The following is a 22,054-nucleotide window of genomic DNA, read 5'->3' on the forward strand; positions in this document are numbered from 1 at the left end:
CCACCTATTGTGCATATAAATAAATCCACACTGTCGAGAAACCTACATCGTTTCACAACCTGGAAAAGCGTATCCGTTGTCACGGTCTCATTCTTTATTGTCTGCAGCATTGCGTGGCCTAATTCAGGCATGGATTCATATAAACTGCTAAATATCCAGGCAGGTATTGCAGTTGTGTGAGAGATTAAATGTGAATATTGGACACATCGCTGGAGCCATGCCAGCTCTCCAGACAGCCTTTTCCTGGGGTATCGAGATAGATTTTTAATTTATTTTTTTGCAGCTTCAGTGAAAACAACAGCACTATTAATCATAATTCTTCATGGCACGGATCTCTGGAGGGTTTTCAGGTTGCTTTGCACAAGGGGGACAGGAGGAATCCCACTGCACATAGAAGTGTTCATTTCCGGCATGCTATGCCATTGCTACTCACTGACTCCGACACATCTACCTGGAGTCCTTTGTTCAAAAAAGTTTCCCAGCTTAATAAGTCAAATAACAATGCCCTGACTCTGGTGTAATATGGGTCTTTGTGTAATGTAATAAATGCGTTCTTTCAAAAACAATGACGAAATGAAATTCTGCATGGCAATATAGGAACATGAGTCAAAAGTCAAAAAATTCTATGTGATTTGTGAACAAAATAAAGCTATTTTTGAAATGAACTTTAGTCCAGCTGAAAACACGTGACACAGCAACAGAATATATTTAGAATGCCTGTTTGATGTATTTAAAGAGAGGAGGCTTGTAGTTTTTTCATCACGTATCTGTTTTACATATGTTTCATTTCTACTGCAATTTTCCCTTGCTTGCAAATGCGAGCTTTTCCGATTTTAATTTTCTGATTCTGGTTTTGTGTTTGGCCTGCATATTCCTATCTTTGTTAACCGTCTCAGTCTGCTTGTTGAAGCATCAAAGTTCCCGTTTTTGGTTCTGTAACCACGGCAACAATGCTTGTTGATTCTTTTATCTACTTTTTTTTTTTTTTTAAAGACAGAAATATGAGCAAAATGTCTTCAGTTTGGAGAATTCACAGATAAGCAGGAGTAACAGAAGAGTGAGGAGTGATTACGATGTGTGGCCATTTTTCAGCCTGATGCATTCAGAGGCCATTTTGTTGTCAGTTCCCCTGTACAGCCTACTGTTTGAGCCAATATGCCCTATTTAACCCAAGGTAAATCCTCTTATATAGCCCTTTTCTCTGTATTGTGTCCGTCAAACACACAATGCAAAACTAAAAGGGTTACACCTGCTGTCCAGGGAGTTGCACGACTTGAGGAGTAAAAAAAAAAAAAAACAGAGCTATGCTCAGTACAAACATGACACTCACACAACTGGGTGCTTGATCTTCTTGTACTGAAAGAGGAAAGAAAAACAATGCTTTTACTTAACTTGATTTGTCAGGGTGTGAAATACATACAAGGCCATGGAATGAGGCTAGTGAAACAAACAGAGGGTTTGTGTTCTGAGTGATGGCTTGATGTTGCTGGCTCCTGATTGGTTGAGAGCAGGTCATGTGTTCTGAGATGCAGCTCAAAGTTCTTCACATGCTGTAGTGCTGTGTCAGTTTAAGTTTTATATTTAGAGAGATGGAGAGGGGATTACGGGTGCTATCTTTAGGTTCTATCTACTGAGCCGTGCATTAAAAATCTCCCACTGGGTGCACATGCAACATTTGTATGAAAACGATTGTGATTTAAACTGAAAGACTGGAACAGACAGCACAGGGCAGCACTCTTCCAGGTCTATTTTGGAAGTGCACAAAGAAAAAAAAAACAATATAAAGACAAAAGGGAAACAAGTGATTTCTAAGCGATTCTTAGGTTCTGCTGCTATGCTGGAGATGTGCTGCTCTATTTGGCCTTGAAGAAGAGAGAACGTCCCTCAGCCAAAAAAGAGTGGCCTTAGGTGGTGTGTATTTGAGGTGTTCATGCTACAACTGATCTTTTGTGCCAAAGCTTCACAAAATGACATGCTCTAAAACAAATTTTACAAAACGTCTTCATCAATAAACTCTTATGGACTCATTAAGATTATAGATAACTCTGGAAAGCCATATTCCGTACCATCCTATTTTCCATCGAAAATTGCTGCCCAAAATAATTGAGAAACTGAGAGGCCTCTTTGCAGCTAATCAACTGAAAATATTCTTTACAAATCATTTCAGTTTTTAATTTTTTTTTTTTGATATCTCAGTTTAATGTCAGTCGATGTCACTCATGTAGAGGTGCATGCACCACAGCTGTAATTCAGTAATGAAACACAGATTTGTGAGAGGGGCTTGCTCAAGGACTCACTGCATAATGTGATCATGCATTACAGCCACACTGTTAATGTATTTTCTTACAATGCAGATCAAGGTGAGGAAAGACTTCTTACATGCATCACATTACATGAATGGTGTGAGGGGAAGAGAGGACCTGAATCCACAGACTAATGAATCTGCCTTTTTTTCTGACACTCCTACACATGAAGGAATGGGAAGTGCCCATCATCTTAGGACACGGTTAAAAATAAAAATAGAAAACGGCACACGCACAAAAAAAAAAAGAAAAAATATGAATTAGAGCGGAATTCCAAGGCTGCAACACGCATTGTGTTCATAAATAGTGGCATTCGAGGTAAAGCAATATGCTTTCGCTTGTTTGGATGCAGGCAGAAATAAATTGATCTACATATTGTGCTTGTAGCTCCGGCGTTTTTGCCACGGAGTGGGCGGACCCCTGGAGGGCTTGCGCCGCAGAAGGAACAGCTCAGGCTCCTGCAGCCGCTAGTCTCTCCTCGGATACACACCGTTGCCTAGGACACAGAGTGACCCAGACATTTTAAAAATAGCATTCTTTGTGCGGCCATGTTAAACCTGTCTGTCAAACTTAGCTTTGTTAATGAGGAGAACCAATTGTTGGTGGTGGTGGCGGTGGTGGGGAAGGGGGAGGTTGTCACCTTTTGTGACTCATTCACAATACCAACAAGTACCCTGCCTGTCTGTAGGTGCCACTGTGCTAAGAAAGGGAATAGAGGAGGAATATGTGCTTTACAAGGATCACTCAAAGTCTTTCTTATGGGGACAGGGCACCAAAGGGGGGGTATGAAGAATATCTGCAACACAATCTTGTTCAACTTATCATTCCTCACATAAGAAACAGCACGGGTTTGGGTGTGCGGGGGTGTGGGCATGAAATTAGCCCCAATTTCATTACATTACATTATTGTCATTTAGCAGATGCTGTTATCGAGAGGGACTTACAGAGGTTACAATTTTAAGTGTTATCCATTTATACAGCTGGATATTTACTGAGCCAATTCCGGGTTAAGCACCTTTCCCACGGGCACAGCCGCAGTGCCCCAGCGGGGCATTGAACCAGCCATCTTTCCATTACAAGACCTGCTTCTTATCACTATGCCACACCGCCACCCCCTCACAAAACTCCAAGGTGTGGCTCTCGAACCTCTGACAGCATCAAGTGATAAACATAATGCTGAAATCCATGCCTCAGCTCTCATGCACAGGGTAAGTTACAGCAGCTCTGACAGCCCTGTGTCTGCACCAGAGAACAGCTCTCCAGCTGCAGTCTCATGCTGAATGTCACCACAGCAGCCAAGGAGCCCAATTATAAATCTGCTGTTCTGTGGTAGCTGCCCGGTTACCCAGCTGCTCAGAGAGGCATTCCATGACAAATAGGACGCTACATTTTTGAGAGAGGAGTTGCCAGAATCCTATAATGATGCTAAACAGTCTAATAAGAGAAGGGAGAAGACTAGCTTAGATATTCTATGGTCCCATTATGCCTTTCATGACACTCTTTCAAAGAGCCAGATCCATTTCAAATTCCTCAGTGCTGAAAATCATTCTTTCACAGCGCATCATTGTACAAAATCATATATAGGGCAGACATTTTGACTTTGAAAAATATTTTTCTGTCTGTAACTGATATGCAGATGCATTTGAATATGGCCAATGTTGGATCTGTATGAAGACAGGTTCTGTTAAGTCTGTGCTGGAACCCCTTTCAGGTTCACCATGTCCAAAATTGTGTCATTTTAAAAACATTTTCATCATCTATTCATCTTCATCCTGATCATTTTCACACAATATGAAGACAATGTGTTATTACAGTATATATTAATTACACATTATAGGCTATGTATGTTCTCTCATGTTTTGTAGATATATTTGTTTACCACACTAATATATTTAGATTTTTTTATCCAGATAAAGACTCCAATGCATTACAAATAGGTCATGCAAGACAGTGTACAAGGGAATTTGAATTTGAAAATGTACTTAGATGCAAACCTCAGAAACAAAAATGGAACCATATCCAAAAATGCTTTTAAATACTTCATTCTGAAGTAAGACCACACAAGACTAAAAGCAAGCCATACAATTTTAATCATGATTTAATAGCCATGCAATTTGTTGTTGCAGACTCAGATTTTTACTGTTTGTTCAGTAAAGGAAAATAACATAAAAATGTGTCTTTCCGTATCTGAACCCATTCTTACAGATAGGAGACAGAATATGACAGAAAAGAGTAGAGTCTTCAGTTGCCATTGGGTTCTGCAGTCTTGCATGAGCTCATCTCACCAGACCAGAGCATATGTGTCCATATTGAGTTTAGCTGCCCCACATAAAACTTAACTATCCAAATGTTTCCATTGGCTGGGTTTCTATAAATCATCAGCTACCAAACCTGTGATCCCTTGACTAATCAGAATTCTGAAATACCCTCTTAGAGCTGAAGGAAAACATGACACAGGCATTTGTGCATTCAAAAAATTTCTCTTCACAGTATTATGCGGTGTGTGATGCTGTCTCCACTCTGTGATTGTGTGGTTGCTCTTCAGTTTCAAGGCCACCTCATGCTTACCTGTTAGAATGTTGCACTGCTTTCCTGTGAAATTCGACTGATTGATGTTGCACGTCCTAGTTATATTCAGCCAATACGTGACCGCCATCATAAACGCCATGTGCAGAGTTTCCTGATAACACAGTCCATGTAATCGGTGTCATTGCTCAGACAGTAAAGTGCCTGCCCACTGTTAACTCCCCTTTAACCCTCCCCACCACTTCCACACCAGAGAGAGACCCTAATAAACTGCAAAGTTTAACGAATGCTCTCACTAACATGCTACCACGGCAGCGCCGCGATGCATACGAAAACACACCCACGCAGACAAATAAAGCAAAGACGCGCAGCACATTCAACTTCAACGCTTCAGAGGAAAGCAGGAGACAAATGCAGGAGAGATTCCTTTTTTTATCACCTCGTGTAGACATTCCTGCCTTTTTCTGCACTCCTGAGAACATCCCTCACTGTCTCTCTCTCTTTCTATTTCTTTCTTTGTCTTGCTCTCTCTCTCTTGCTCACATTCCAGTGCATCACCACTGAAGCGCCTTCATGCTACAGAGCTTTTTTTCTTTCTTTTTTTTTTTGCCATCTTGAGTGCTGATGATCTTCAGAGATCCCAGCTGTGATACTGACTGCCCACTCTATGGGCAGGAGTTCCTTGGAAAGTAAAAAAGCCGCAGATGCACAAATCCTAGGCTCACGTGATGCACTGTTCGCCGGGGCCTGCTAACGGCCCCTCTGCAGTAGCCAACCGTTTCATTTAAACCCTTTACTAAATGAATAGCTCTCATTAGCGATCAGGCAGCGTGGGACCTTAATTAAATATACTGAAGCTGTGTGGCCCCCGGGTCAGCTGATTCAGTCAACACTATACTTCAAGTTGCGTGAGGATATGCTGTTGCTGGGGTGACCCCCAGCACTTCGAACTGCGGGCAGAAAATCAGAGCTCCTCCATCTCTTCGGAGGACCCCCTCGGCCGCGCTGTCGGTTCTGTAGTTGCCGAAATGGCAGATATAGAACCGAAACCGCAGGTGTGTGTCTGGCACTGTTAATATTAATACCCAAGCAATACATTTTTAATGGAGGCTATCGGGGTTTCTGTGAAGCTGCAGTAACCTGCTTTCTCCACTCCAGCAACTAAGAAAAAAAAAAAACAAAAAACAAAACAGATGATCCAAATCCTAAACGGGCAGCTGGGCACTGCGGCCCGCGTGATGGATCGTTACACAGTTCAGAGAGTGAAGTCTGGTGGGCAGCGGGGCGAGACGGGGTGGGCAGATGCCGAGCGGAGGCGGCACACTGTCTTTGTTCTGGCTTTATACCAAGCGTGGAGCTGGGACGCGGTGCGCGGAGGGTCTCTGTGCACAATGCCTCGGTCAGGTGCCAGCGGCGTTGTGTTGAATGGGTGACCCCGCAGGGCCCACTAATCCCTGTGCCCTTTAATGTAATTGTAACCTGTAATCTAGTGGCCTTAAATCAGCACATTACTGAAGACCAGAGGCAAGCATTGACGTTGGCTGCCATGGAAACTGACCATACTTGTTTGGCCATATACGCTGCCATGTTCACGCGCATGCAGCCACACGCACACATACACACACGCACAAACGCATGTGACAGAGGATTTGTGCTTGCTCCACCTGTGTGTGTTTCTTAATCTCTGTCTCAGTTCAAACATTCCCTGTAGCTCTCAATACTGTTGTTTATTCACATAGTCTGATCTACTGTAAGGATATTCCATCCCCCCCAACCCCCCCCCCCCCCCCCCCCCCCCCCCCCCCCCAGCACACACAAATACATCACACACACACACTCAATTATGGCAATAGTGTCGGGCAGTGACCCTCATTCACAATTGGCACGAGGGACAAAGAATGGTGTGACAATGAACCATGCTGTACAGTGATTTTTAACAGTGTGCATACTGATTCAAAAGTCTAATTGCTTTCCTTTCTATCTTTTAGACCATGTACCTGAATATTAATTTGGTGACTATTATTGCCCAGAAATTGCACAAATGAAGCAATCCATGTCGATCAAATCCATATCAGATTTTATTTAACCTTTTTTAATTATGCTTGACTGGTGTTTCTCTCTCTCTCTCTCTCTCTCTCAATTTACCTCTCTTTTTTAATTTTTTTTTTTTACTAATTTTAAAAATGCATGCAAAACTAATGATTGCAAATCTGTGTTGTCAGTGATGGACTACAGCAAACCATTCAAATAACATGCTTTATGCGAGCAACTGCAAATTAAAAAGAGCATATTTTTCTAACCTGTATCAAATACACATTATCCTCAATGCATTGTCTAAGCTACAATTGTACAGTTTGACATTTTTCAAAATCATCCTATAATTACTGGCCATTCTCTTCAGACTCCCACACGCAGCCTCCGCAAATAATTAATCTTCATTTGTCACCGCGAGACATCACAATGTTACTTAATTGGGCACAATATTAAAATTGAAAACAATAAAAAAGGCTATGGCTGTGAATAAATAAGTAACCCACAGAAATCATCAATCTAAAGAAAATGAGGTTGTCACGCTATAAAGGGGAAGAAATGTCATTTAATCGCAGCTGAAGCTGCGCACGTCCCGGGGCCGGCTCCGTGCGGGAACGTCGCAACTTGCGGAGACGCGCAGCACGCCTGGGGCTAGAGACAGTCTTCTACAAACTGTTTCAACCTGCACTCCCTCCTTCCCCTCCCCTCCAAAAAAAAAAAAAAACAACCTCCAAATACCAGTCAAAACAGGTTCCTTTCTCACTTCCTCCGTTTCAGCTGCGCGGAGGGGAGACGATGCGCTCCTGTATTCATCGATTCCGGCAGGAGTTCAAAATAAGCTTTGCTAACTGCTCCCGCGGCCTGTTGTCACAGACGCAGCACTTTTATTATGGGATATGCCGTGTAACAGCTCTGATGATTTAAATAAAGACCATACAGCTGAACCGTCCTGTAATACACCCTTAAAATGCATGCACTGTGAGCAGGTGTAGCTTTCATTTTGACAGACTCCAAAACCTGACTGAATTATTTAGCATGCAAAGTGACAAAGATGTTTGCTTATGAACAATAAATAAATAAATAAAAGGACAACAACTGGTAGACGGCTTAGATAATAGAAACAGGCCAGCAAACCTTCCTCAAAGTGCATAACTGAATTTACTCTCACTTGTGTGAGACCTACTCATGCAAGGCAGTATTTCAAAGAATTTCCTCTGGTCTTTTCAAACCTCACCTGTACCAAGTGAAGTTTTAAATCATAAATGAACACGCAAATGTGACACTTTACAAAGTTCTATATTTGTCTGGGAGTGACTGCCGCCCTGGAATATTGCTGGCATAAATAAACATATTGACTCTTCGCCATAAACGAATTATGTTCATGGACAGAATTGGATTATGTAAACATTAATGAATTAATAAGTAAATTATCCTAGTCTCTGTCGACTGTGGAAGCAGTAGAATAAATTGCAATAAATTGTTCTGTCCCCAACATTATCATAATTACAGCCTGATATTTTCACAGAAAATTAGATTGTCATGAAAAATTGTAGTTATTTGAACATGATAATAGCACAGAGATGGAACAGTGTGTCTGAGAACAATATATAAATTTGTCAGCTTATGAAAAATATTTAAAATGACAGTTCATAACAAATGAAGCAATGATTAAACTTATTTTGAGTTAAGATGGAGCTCAAGCTTGAGTAATAAAGAAATATTCCATTCCATGTTAACTACAGAGCATGTCTGACAATTATGAGATCTGCTGGGCTAGCACGGAAATGAATAAATTAACCATGAACAAATAACAGGATTTCCTGACATATGCTAGCTACACATGTATTTTGTTACACTCCAATCACAGTGAGCCAGTCAGGTTAGCATCCTAACCCATCAACAATTCAGTGCTAATTTTTTTGATGAACAGTTTCTCTGTCTTTTTCATTTTCGGTTTCATTTACTTATGCTACCTTTGAATACATATTTCTTATCTACATTACTTTTTTTTCAGTGGTTTTGAATTACCTTTCTCACTGTTTTATTTATTTCAAATTCATTATTTTTTTCCCCTCAGTATAGATTTAACTTTGCTAATCCTCTTTTTTTCCAGACTTGCACTTTTTCCAGCACCGTGCTCTTGCATCCACAGTCTTTGAATCCTCCTTATCATTAAAAGTGTTTGTGGTTAGCACCATACACCGTCACAGTGGCTGGACATGTGTGGATAATTGCTTTGCCCCCCCCGGGCTCCTGGCTGCATGTGAGTTTTATGTTCTGCTGAGATGTGTGTCCTTTGGCTCTGTGTGTTCAGCCCACACCGCTCACCTCATCAGTGGGCAGAAAGCCTCTCTTGTCTGCCAGGCTAAACGCTGCTGGTACTCCAGGGAGAGCCTGTTTAAACCTGACCTCACCCTTTCATCTCCTAAGGCCAACTGCCGACCCCCGCTGAAACAGCCCCACAAGAAAGAACTCAAAATACAGAAAGTCAAGAAGGGAACTGTAAAAAGAGAGAGAAGAGAGACAGAGATAGAATGAGAGAGATAGAGAGAGAAAGAGTGACAGAGAGAGAGAGAGAAATAGAGAGAGGGGAAGAGGGAGAGACAGTGTGTGCATGTTTGTCTGTGTGTGTGTGTGTGTGTGTGTGTGTTTACATAGCTGTTTGTGTGTGTGTGAGTGCATGCATTTGTTTGCGTGTTGCGGTCATGACGTCTGACACATAGCCACTTACCATGTTAATGGACGACACAGGTCCTATGCTGTTCACATATATGTCAACGTCTATGACAGTTGGTTTAACTGCAAAGAATAAAAGACAGAAGAATCACAATGTTACTAAACACAATCAGAAACCAAGCAACAGGATTTTTCCCCCTCATTCTTCCTACTTAACTGCCCCAGAAGAGCATGGAAGATATGAAGATGCAAGCAGCCTCATAGAGAATCATGTGGCTGGTAAAATTTCTAAGGTTTTGAAGGTTGCCCAAGAACCCTGTTGATTCTGATAGATGTGCATGCCCAGAGATCCACTGCACTCAGTCAATTTTCCTGATTTCATTCATCTGCCACTGAAATTGTAATGGCAGACAGACTCACCAACATACTGAAGCATGCTGACTGCACTCCCAGGAAAGGTCGCGTTTTACAATTCCAAAAACCTTGTGCCGTACCTGGGGAAATCACCCCTCACATTCCAAGCCCTGTTCACGGCATATACCACAAAAACAACTCAAATCAATCACCCTCACATCTGTGAGGGATGCTAATATCAAAGGAATGAATGGGATTTAAGGCGTGCCTTAACTGTACCTAATGTGCTGTTCCCATGATCATCCCATCATCATGTTTAATCATTTTTATACATTTGTTTTATTTTATTTGAAATGTACCATCCACTCCCAAGAGTACAAAAAAGCACAAATTAAAAAATCAGTGAAACACAGATACACACACACACACACACACACACGCACACACACACACACACACACCCACAGATGCACTCAAGCTATGGAACTGTTAGCAGTGCATATCTCAGATCACAGTGCTGTACAATATTCACTGCGAACAAAAGGACTTTCTAAACCCTTCACGGATGTCTACACAGATGTAAAAGCAATTTATCAGATGGTGGGGAGGTAACACCTATCTTATCTCTTTATTCAAGCGCTACAATGGCTAGGCCTGAGAGAGAGAGAGAGAGCTAATTTCATAGTTTGTTTTAGCCAAAACGATCACACATCTGTTTTGACTCCTGGTGCAAACAGCCACCTTGACCTCGAGCACTTCAACTCAGCATTTCAGTTTGAGACAAATAAATCATTCGTCTGGTCTGATAAGACGCCTTTAAAAGCAGCCACTCAAAAACAATTGTCCCGCTTGGTCTGAAGGCACCCAGCCAGCACTAAGCTGTCAGGGAGAGAGCTGCATTCCTGGAGTCTGCTTCCATGAGGTTTCAGTATGTCTGAAGAAGAAGCCAGTCCTGGTTGGAAAAGACAAACTGTATTGTACATTCCTGTTACCTCGAGTTTCTCTAGAAAGAAAGAAAGAAAAAAACCCTGTGATTTTCTTTTAATTTCAGATGTTCGCTTCTGCAGTGTATGGGGTAGTTGCTTGAGGCAAGTGTTTCCACTGATATCTGTTATAGCTGTCAGAACTCATTCAATATTAGTGCAACAAGATATATGGGCCTCCACCTCCCTTTTAATAGTGAGTCTAATTGTGCGAGAGTAATACTGGCTAGAGTCATTTGGGGAAGAGGCACTAGACGAACAGAAAGAGATATGATTCAACATGACCACTTTTAAGGTAAAACCAAACTGATGAGACCTTTTGAGACTACTTGGAAGAGAAAGTAAACTGAACTAAAATAGGAATCAAAGGACGCAACACGAGTGCGAAAACAGTAACACCCAAATTGTCAACACTGAAAAGAATACAATTCATGCAGTTCAACAAAAAAATATTGATATGCTCAGTTTAATTCACAATTCCGGTGTCAAAGGAAATCCATCACTGTGTTGCGTGTCTTTTTTCTGTAGCCCTAAATTGAAATGTTTGCATGGTGTTACGTGTGCATTTCCCTTTGAACAGTCAGTAACCATGCTCCTGAATAAAACCCTTTGACTGGCATAAAAAATGTGTGCCCTGTGTTCTCCGCTTTTGGAAGGGGAGAAAAAACTGCCATTGAAAAGAGAGAGAGAAAGGGGGAGAGGGGGAGATAGGGACCGAGAGAGAGAGAGAGAGAGAAAGAGAGACACAGAAAGGGAGACAGAGAGGGAGAGAGAGCGCCGACAGCCTCAAATTTGCACATCACTCCATGTGTATTTGCCTCTTGAATGTGTGGAGACTTGGGGGTGGGGGGGAGCAGTCGCTCTCAGCACTTCCAAATGAACGGAATGATGAAGTGCATTTAACCGAGCGCGTTTAAGCGAGTCTGGGAGTGGCCCGGGCGTGAGGACGCCGTGTTCCTGCCCCTTCCAGGAAGCGCCGCCGCGAACCTCAGGATCAAAAGCAGCTCTTTCACACAGGAACCCTCCGCGCGTCACCGCCGGCTCCACACAGAACGCTCTGTCCTTACGACGGGGAGAATTCGGCGGGCGACACCCCCCAGCCCCCGCCCCCACGCGCCACAGATCAGCCGACGGAGTTCACGGTTCAGAAACGCTGCTGCAGGACCCGTCCTCGTCCTACACTTTGGAGGTGCTGTGCACGCGTGTCCTTAGCGGGTCCAATAGAAAAAAAAACACAGTGTTATTACTGAAGGCGAGAGACACTGACTCACTGGATGAGCTGCAAATTGAAAGGAGCCCAGGGCCCTTGCTCTTAAAAACAGTTCAACCTGCTGTCCCAGGTGGGCTAGCAAGGTCAAAAGTAGCAGGGTCACTTTCAGTTCAGAGAGGACTGGGAATACTCTCCTTTTCTCTCAAAGTGTTGCCACAGATCCCTCTCAGTGAATGGACTGAAAGCAGACAAACAGCCACGGAGGATACATGAGGCAGAGGATGGCAGTTGACAGCATCCTGCAGTTCATTTTTTTTCTTTTGTACTTGCTTCAGCAGCCTCAATTCAAATGTTGAGGAGGATCTTTGAGCCTGTACCACTCCCCTGTCCCCTCCATCCACCCTGCGCCCCCTGTCCCCCTCTTCCGTCTTCTCAGAACTGCAATTTAGTCTGGGGGGGGTCTGACCGCTGGTTTGTTAATGGCAACTGTGCTCTGCATTCAGGGAGAGCTCCTGGGTTGAAATTCAGGAGCCGTACCGAGGCGAATCGATCTGGTCTGACTCGGAGGGGATGACTCCTGCTCAGGAGCGGGCAGGGTGCCTTCTGTGGCGGAGTTTGCTCAAGGCGGCCTCTCTCCTCAAAGATGCCGGCGCGCCCTGGGTCCAGCACGCTCCAGAACCGCATCTCTGGTATTCCGGAACGCGCCGGTGCTGCTGAATAGCACACATCTGGCAAATGCCACAGCGCGGCACAGCCCTGCATGCGGCCACCTGCTGCATCCCCGGGAACAAGCGCTCTGATTCTCCGAAATGTTTTCAGCACGCTGGGACAGACGAGGACAGCGTGAATGCAAGTGTCAGACACAAGCACCGCATTCAACTGCAGGTAAACATGGGTGGGGCCAGAGCAGTTGTGTGCTGTTCTGACAATGCAAAACAGGCAGCAATTGAACTGGAGGACACATATTAACGAGACAGGCGTGACCAATGAGGGCATAGCCACATTATGTGTCATTGTGAGCTTGCTGCGGTGCCCGTGGCATTCTACCAGCAAATGGATTGTGTTTGGCTTTGCCTCAAGCTCAGTGGCAGAGGACAATGACAGCAAATGAAAGACAGGAATGACCAAGTAAATCACTGATTGAGGAAGGCATAATAAGCATGAAACAATGACTATGCCAAATTATTCTCTTTCACCTCTGAGATGACCCCACACAGATTCAAGGCCGTTTATAGGCTGTGTGTTCGCTTACACTGTAGCACTATTGCTGCACACAGATATAGAACATATGTTTCTGCTATAAGTTCAACACAGAGTAAGTACGGTGTGATCAGTATGTCCTTTAGTTCCTGCAACTCCATTAGTGTACTCTGTGCTCTTACTTTTTACTGTAACTCTTTTGACAAGAACTATGCTAGATCTGCTAGATGTGTTAATGTAAGTATCCACCAATGAAAAACAACCCTCCATAATTCTACACTTTTTCACAAAGACAGCAAGTACACCAGGAAATATAACATATCCTACATCTCACTGTAAGAGGTCTATCCATCTGCTTTGATAGATTATCACTGCTCCGAATTTGCTACAGAATGCAGTGCTGTAAGATCAAGGTAAAGAATGACCCCCGGACTCACTCACACACACAGCAAACACATGTCCACAGAACTCTCTCCAGTCCATGCGCATGGTATAAAAAGATGTCTGACAACGTTCCTGAGCCAGAAACCTCCTGTTGTTTTGCGTAAAATTAAAAATAGGAACATCTTCTGGAGCAATTAAGATGTTTGGCAGTGTTTTGGGTGCCCGCAGAGGGGATGATTCGTAGAGGTGCTGTGTGAGTCACGGTCTGAGGAGACCGGCTGCCGTCCCCGTCGCTCCGGCACCGAGTGCGTAGGAACATGCAGCGGGGCCGTAGCGCGGGGGCGTGTGGGAGACGGAACGTTCAGAGGAGGGAGAACAGCGCAGCGGCGCATCCGTGGGACTAATTAGCTTTAAAAAAAAAAAAAAAAATGGCCTGGGATTAAAGAAAACGCTGTTTGACACAGGCTCGATATTCAAATCGACATCATATCAATTTCACTGTCGTGAAAGAATTGGGCCCCTCAATTTGCTGCCCGGTGCTCAGTGAAAGCGAGACGCAGAACGTTACGAGGACCGCGCTATCAGGGCATACATCAAAGGGCTCCTGGGTGACTCATGTGGCTACATGCAAAGTACAGACAGTTCCAGTAAAGCACAGTCGCTCAGGAGATGCACGATATCTCTGTAACTGGCTGGTGAAAAATGAGCTGAGCGTGCACCGAATGGCCGTGTTTGTGAAAAAAGTTTTAACACATCAGCAGTGCGCGTGAAAAGAGCTCGAATGCCCTGTGGGGGGGGGGGGGGGTGGGGGGGGGGGGGGGGTGGCGCCTCTCGTCCCCGCCACGGAGACCTTTGCTAAAAAGGAAAATTGACCTTTAGAGGCAGCTCCCCACTGGAGCGGTTGCCAAGCCCGGTTGTGCTGAGGCTTTGTCCAGCCCCTGCAACGTCATGGCAATTTATGATGGCTTTCGGCTCCTTGCACAGGTGCCTCCCCACCTGCGTCTCACCTGCTCTGCTCTCACCCCTCTGGCCCGCTTTTGTCTCAGTGCCGATGCCTGAAATAGACCTCAAAGTGCTGAGGGGTGGGTGGACCAGGGCACATGCAGCACCACCATCCTCACACACCAACGAACCAGATAATTCACACTCCCTAGCTGGGGTGTCCCAGATCACCAGATGAGTGTTGGTTTCATTCCCTAGTCATGAAAACTGTTCCTTCTATTCATACACCACGCAGAAAGCTAACCACCCCCAGCTCAGCAGCACTCAGTCACCAGACATTTGGGGGTTTTAATCCCAAGCTATATCAAAGACTTTGATGGTAGACAGCAGCAGCTGTCCCTTCTCATTACATTGCATTACTGCCATTTAGCAGGCGTTCTTATCCACAGCAACCTAGGCTACAATTTTACATGTTATTCACTTATACATATGGATATGGATATGAATATTTGCTGAGGATATTTACTGATGAATATGGTGACAATTGTGGGTTAAGTACTTAATGTACTGCCAAGGGTACATTAGCAGTGCCCCGGCAGGGAATTGAATCAGCAGCCTTTTAGTTATTAGCCCTGATCCGTACCACTATGCCACTGTTACTCTGAAAGACAGTCCTGTTCCCTGGACCAGACGGGAAGCGGAACTAAATAGCATTAGCAGCATCTGTGTTCCCGCTTTCCTCTAGCATGGCACTGGATTTACTGTATAACACCTCCAAACAAGTCACACCAATCCAGCTCATTCACACTTCCGACATCACGCAAAGCCTGAATGATTCGCAACCCCTACTGTCCGCTCTTACTGCTTAAGGGGCACTGCAACGATGAAAATATCACATCGTCAACTGCACCTATACCTATGTGTGCTGTCCATCTTCACTGGCTTTGTGTTTTGGTTAATTATCTCCTGAGCACGAATGCTGTAGCCTGGCTTTGTCAGTGTCTTTGTCAGGGTTCTTGTGGAACTCGCTGAACTGTGAGGTAAGGTGGAAGGTGGTGCTGTCAAACTAATGGGATAATGTACATTTCTAAAGGTGTCTGTTGTGGAAATGAACAAAGATGATGATCCAAAAAGAACCAACTGGAAAAAATGTGACCCCCCCCAGTGATCCACATGCATTGAAAATATTTCAGTTGAAGTGCATTCCTGTATATCAGCATCTACATGTGCACAAACACACTACATCATGTCTGTTCTGTATTTAAATGATTCTATTGATTATTGAAGATCCTCTGTTGAAATCCTGGCTGCCTCTTTGTGTTTTGGTCTTTGATACAAGATCAAGAGACAAAATAGAGTGCTGCCCCTGCCCTATCAATGGGCCTCGGAGGAATAAAAGATCGCCTGTGTTTTTGATCATCTTAGGGATGGTCGGACTGAGAGCACTGCTTGCACTTGTGGACTTAAAACACTATCGATTTTGGTGATGTCAATACACCCATTGAGTGAGGGGCCCAAGATGTATCCAATGTGGGCCTTACACTCACAATGGATGTGGGATGTTACCACAGATGTTCCATACGCTGACCAGATAATCAGCTCGATGTGCTTCACACTGAATGTTCTGCCACTCTTGACACTAAAGGTGTTTTGATTTGCTGGGTCAGTATGAGCACTCTTGAAGGCACATGGTCTAAACCAGACCATCCATTGCTAACATAGTGACACAGACAGCACTTGAGCCTTCTGTTACTAACCAGAACCTCTGAGACTGGACAGAATGCAACGCAAGAGTGCAATATCTGTTCATAATATAGAATATCTGTGACATTATTGTATCTCGTGTGGTGTCTGATCCTCCAGGTGCCGGATAAGACCAGGCATAAAGAAGGACTCCTGATGGCTCTGCATGATTCATGTCCATTATTTTGAAATCCTCCCTTCAAACCTTTTCCAGATCTAAATTCATCTCAAGCTCGTGTGCATATTAAACACAGAGACAAGCCCAGAGGCGCATTCAGACCTGCTGTAGAATGGACTATCAGCTCTGCCACACTGGGACAGAAGCATTAAGCTATCTATAGCCCCCACCTGTTTCACTACCCTGACTATGTGCCTATGCAATCATCATCGGTATCTTCATCATCATCATCGGTATCTTCATCATCATCATCATCATCATCATCATCATCTCACATTCACAGTGTCAGGTGACCTCAATGGGGAATAATGGGAGAGCAGCTTTTATACACAGTCTGGCTGTTGGTATGAGGGGAAATGAATCAGGAGCGATCAACCTCGTCCGCCGCTCTCTCTCTCTTTTATCCCCTCACTCTGTGGCTTCTTTGTCTCTCATCAGCAGACAAGAGGAGGCATTAATATGCAGATGCTCCGCGGTGCACCGAAATGGACGCCCCGAAAAAAAGGACGCTGCTCCAACTGGAAAAACAAATTAGAGGCTAATGGCTTTATGTAAAATCCTAAAAAAAAAAGTTCACTCGACCCTCTCTGGGTGCATGTGCGTGGACTAATACTGATGATGAGGCCACACTCCCCTGTCCTCTTAAAAGTAGTTTGTGTGGGGGTGGAGTGCATTGGGGAGGGGTGGGGTGGGGTTGGGGGGGGGGGGGGCGAAGAAGCGCAGTTTTCAGCAAAACAACACTGCCCAATCAATAGGCGACTGAAATAAACTATGAGCAAATTATCTGCTGTCAATCGGGGCGACCCGCTTTCCCCCGCAGCACGCCCTCTCTCCGCTCCTCTGCCTGGCTTTTGTCACAACTGCAGGCTGCCAGACAAATGTAATTAAGCAGCGGCAGTAGGGAGAGGGGGAGAGAGAGAGAGGAGAAATGGCACGAGATTTTGTGAGAGATAACGGAGGCGTGCGTTCCCCCAAAAAACTGCGGGGAGCAGAGGACTCTGCGGTTAGTGAGGAAGCTCTCGTATCCATGACTTCATCGAGACCATATTTAACAGATCATTGTAGAAGATAGAGGAACCATTTTACTTTTTGACTTGTACATTATGCTCTAGTAGATTTTCAGATAAGCTTGTCCTCTTTTCTGGGGTAGGGGGGAATTTTACTATGGTGTTTTCTATTCTATTGAAATGAACAAACACCAAGCAAAGAAATGACAAAAATACAAACAGGGTGATCTGATTTAGACGTATTTACACCTGTGGATTTCAACTTCAGCCATATGATTTACATAATTTGAGGGTACAGATTCCAGCAGAGGATTAAGAGCTCTTGTTATCTAATCCCCATTGCAAGAACGGACTTACCCACATAGACTATTCCAATAGAAGACGCAATATCAAGTAAGATTCCTCAAATCAACAGCTTGCCAAACCATCTTCTTTTGGCAGAAAGCAGGCCTTTGGGATAGACACTGCAATTTGACTTGTGTTTATTTATTTATTTTTACATCCCCTGTGTGGTTAGGAAAGTGAAACTTTGTTTTAGAAGGCAGTAGCACCAGCAGAGAGCACTTCCTTGGAATGAGCTCTAATCTCTTAGGTAGTCCTTAAGTACACACACCACCATATATCTCAATGTAACTATTACCTAGGTATTTGGCTATGATGCTGTAAAATCAAATTATACCTGTGACAAAAAATCTCACCTGAAAATGTATTTCTTTATATCAGATATATACCATCATTCAGAGCACTTGCTTGTCGATTTGATACAACAAGTGAGAGTACATCATGAGATGTTTAACTGCCTTTGGTAATAATGTGTCATGCCTGCTGTTTGCCACACAGACACCAGTTCTTTCCACACAACCACTGACCCTATGATAATGACTGCAGGATCCTGAAATTTGCACTTGAAATAGTATTGATATCAAAATGCCTGCATTGTTACCAGTAAGATCCCATCCATACCAAAGCAGTGCCTGCAGACATCGAGGGATGGAATACTTGGTACTTGGTATTGGCATCACTAGCAATAGCAAACAGCATATTGTACTGGGTGCTGTAACAAATCACAATTCCAATAAAGTTAAGTGCTAATAACAAAGGGTAGTGTTTTCTCTGTATTGTCAATGCTTAAAAAGCCAGTGCTCAAAGCACCTAAAGGACAGGTGAAAGAGAACGACAGACACTCCATTCTGGAAAGGGAAACATTTCCTCCTCTCCTCCTGAAGAATTCTGCAAAGAAGCCCTTGTCTTGTAAACACAGGGTTCTCTCAAGGTTTGTGTTCCAGCACGGCAGGCCTGGTGGTCTGCACTAGAACGGGTCTCAAAGCACCACTGGGCTCTTCTCTTTGTTTTAACATGCAAAGGAGATCCTGATGAATTTGGGTTTTCTGGAAGGAGCGAGCGTGGATTTGAAAATAGACCGCAGAGGAAATGTTTGCATGGATCTAGCAAGGGAGCATCGAAAGAGACTACGCCTCTGCCAAGGGGGATTTACAAGTGCATTGTGCATCCATCCAAATTCCCTCCCTGGGTCTTTTTCTCTGACAGAACCCTCATATCTGCCTTACTGCAAGCATTGCCCACAGCGCTCTGACACTGCATACCACTATGTGTATCTCACTGTGTATCACTCCATCAGCATGGGCTCTGAGGGGGGTGGGGGATTGGGGGGGGGGGGCCCATCCCCTGCAAGGGTCCAATCCCCGCCAGCATACACATGGGGTGCAAGTTTATGGATCTTGTTCGTTAGATGAGTTTAATATGGACTGTGCCTGTTTTCTTGGGGGCTCTCTTCCACAATCTCCAGGCAACACTATATAAGGTGAGAAATGAGAATCACCCCCCACATTCAGCCCCCGTCCTACAGTACAAGGAGTAGCATGTCTGTCTTAGTGGATCTATAGACTGTAATACAGTATATAAAGTCACTTATTCCAAGATTGTGTATTGTGCTGGTCTCTGGTTGTATAAACCTGGGCTATACTGATGTGGCTCAGCAGAAACCAAGCTGTTTAAACAGGAGTTACTGTAAGCATGTAAAAGAGAGCTGGAGAAGGCCTCACTCATGCTGACAGCACAGTGTGGTCAGCAGTCCTAGCTGTACCATTATCTTTCCTAATCTCACAGGGTAAACTGTGCTGTATGCAGTTCTTTCAAAGAGAAGGAAAAGGAAAAAAGGGAAAAGAATTAAAAGGGAAGAAAAAAGAGAAGCACTGTGATGAGATGTGCAAACACATCATGTTCCAGCATAAATAATAACATAGGTTTATTACTCTAATATTTGGAATTCGGTCGTTGGAATCATATTCATATTTTCTTGATGACAAACTGAAACCTAGAGCTGTGCTATCTCTCTCTCTCTTTCTCTCTCTCTGAAATACACGCACACAGACGGACACAGCCACAGACACGCACGCACAGACACGTACACACACACACGCACACACACACACGGACTGTCAGTGATTTGCATTTCATTGTAATTCTGTGAGGATTTAATCTGCATATTAAAGTTGGTGCACCACAACCAGGCGCTCTCTTTAAATAAAAGTAAAAGTTACAATGAATTTAATTACAAATTAACTGCATCAACATGTACATCACGCATGTATGTATGTAAAAAGCATAAATTGATCTCATTCACTATCTGAGAAATTATTTACAAAGTCTCGCTCTGAGCAAAAAAATAAAAACTACCTTTTTGCTCAAAACACATTTCATGGTCATCTACCGAGTGCATTTTTTTTTTTTTTTTTTTTGCTCTTGTGATTATTTGTGTAAATAGTTTGATGTTTACGACATCAGTTGGTAAAACAGATATAAGTGTTGCTAACTTTCCTGTTTATGGTGTTCCAAATCACAACCTTGAAATTTGCAGCTGAATGTTGGCACGTGTTATAGACCAACCATCTGTGAGGATTTGAAATTCGGGATGGGTGTATTAACGGGAAAGCTTAAGCCAGATATTCTGTAACAGAAGGTGAAGTGTACCATGGCAATTTAGCAGATGCAAGCATTTTCGCACAGCCATTCCATCAAGATCCACATTAAATCTAATGTCACAATGTCAGATCGCCAGCCAGAGCAATGATATTGATTTTCTTATTAATACTTTTCAGAATTCAGTCATTGTATGCTTCCTCATATGGCGTCTAGCTGGAGAGATTACCAGAGAGCAGCAGGTAATATTCATCCCAATATAACATAAGAGCACAGTGGCCACAGTCTGGGAATCATGAGCCATGAACCCCACTCTCGAAAGAAAAATACATACTGAAATCCCATTAGAAAGTGCCTGTCCATCTCCTCCTCTGCCACGAGGGGAGAGTAAGAGAAGATATAGATATGAAACCTGACAGGCATCATTGATGCCTGCAATTTTCCCCATCTCTGATATTGGAAAGCGCCGCCGGGGGGGGGGCTTAGGGGGGACGACAGGGATATCCATCTGTCCTCAGGGAACGGGGCCGATCCGTTCGGGGGGAAAATGACCAGCCCGGCGGAAACGTGTATATCATAATTGAGTCTGTCTGTATCGGTGCGGGAGTAAATATTCCAGGGCCCTGCAGATAATCGCAGACCGCGTGCACTCTTCCCGGGATCACAGAGGATCCCCGTGCTGACTGATTCATTGACAGATATAAGCTGAGAAGACGGTCCGGGAACAATTCCGAAATCGATTTATCCACACTGACGCCGATACAGAGCAGACAAAAGCCGCGTGGCCTCGGGAAAAGTGTTTAAGTTCTTCTCTTTTTTTTTTCTAAATAAATCAAGTTAACAGTGTCCTTCTGGGGGAATATTAGGTTATCACTTTGAGAGGGGAGGGGGGAGGGCGGAGATGGAGATGGAAAGAGGGAGCAAAGCACAATTACGAGGCTCAGCACATCCTATTCACCAAAAGTTCATACTGTTTGGTTGATGTCAGGGGGCTCAGCTGGCATATGGGATGAAGAGCTGAAAACAGTCAACAGTGACAGTACACTAAGCTTTCCCACGCTTTCTTTAATTGGTCTGTGAACTATTGTACCAGATAGCTACCATGAGTACCATGTACAATAACTGAAATGAGTGTAGCTCTCATTTCCTCTCCCATAGAACTGTTTTATGTGCATAATCAAAGGTATTCTAATGGCTCTAGCCAAGCTTGAGATTCTATCCCTCTATGCCGGTTTATCCTCTTTGACTGACTGATTCAAGTGAGTGTGTTTTTTCTTTTTATAAACCATACAGCAATCTGTTTCAATGCCTGGTTACTCACATTAATGAAAAATGCTGTGCAATACCTGAAAAAAAGTAATGCTTCCTAAAATCTTAACAAATGCATGGACAAACTACAAGGGCAGGACAATGGAAATGCCACAAATTCCTCACAGATGCATTTCAATTTCCTTATTTAATACACAGATTTTTTTCAACCTCATGTTTTAATTGTAAAAACTACAGAACTTGTAATTTAACCTTTATGTATCCTCTCAGATCTCTCTTGGTTTAAAAATGCCAGAGAAAATACAGTA

The 22,054-nt window shown here is 43.8% G+C and overlaps 1 protein-coding gene across 1 annotated transcript in view; it reads right to left on the reverse strand.

Moving 5' to 3' along the window:
• The window catches only part of LOC118788919 (gamma-aminobutyric acid receptor subunit gamma-3), a 108,554-nt gene that overhangs the window by 71,537 nt on the left and 14,963 nt on the right, over positions 1-22,054 (reverse strand). Inside the window, exon 3 of the mRNA XM_036545127.1 lies at positions 9,592-9,659. Coding sequence (XP_036401020.1) covers positions 9,592-9,659 — 68 coding nt within the window. The remainder of the gene's footprint in view (positions 1-9,591; positions 9,660-22,054) is intronic.

Source organism: Megalops cyprinoides, chromosome 14 (genome assembly GCF_013368585.1).
Source record: "Megalops cyprinoides isolate fMegCyp1 chromosome 14, fMegCyp1.pri, whole genome shotgun sequence".
Lineage (NCBI taxonomy): Eukaryota > Metazoa > Chordata > Actinopteri > Elopiformes > Megalopidae > Megalops > Megalops cyprinoides.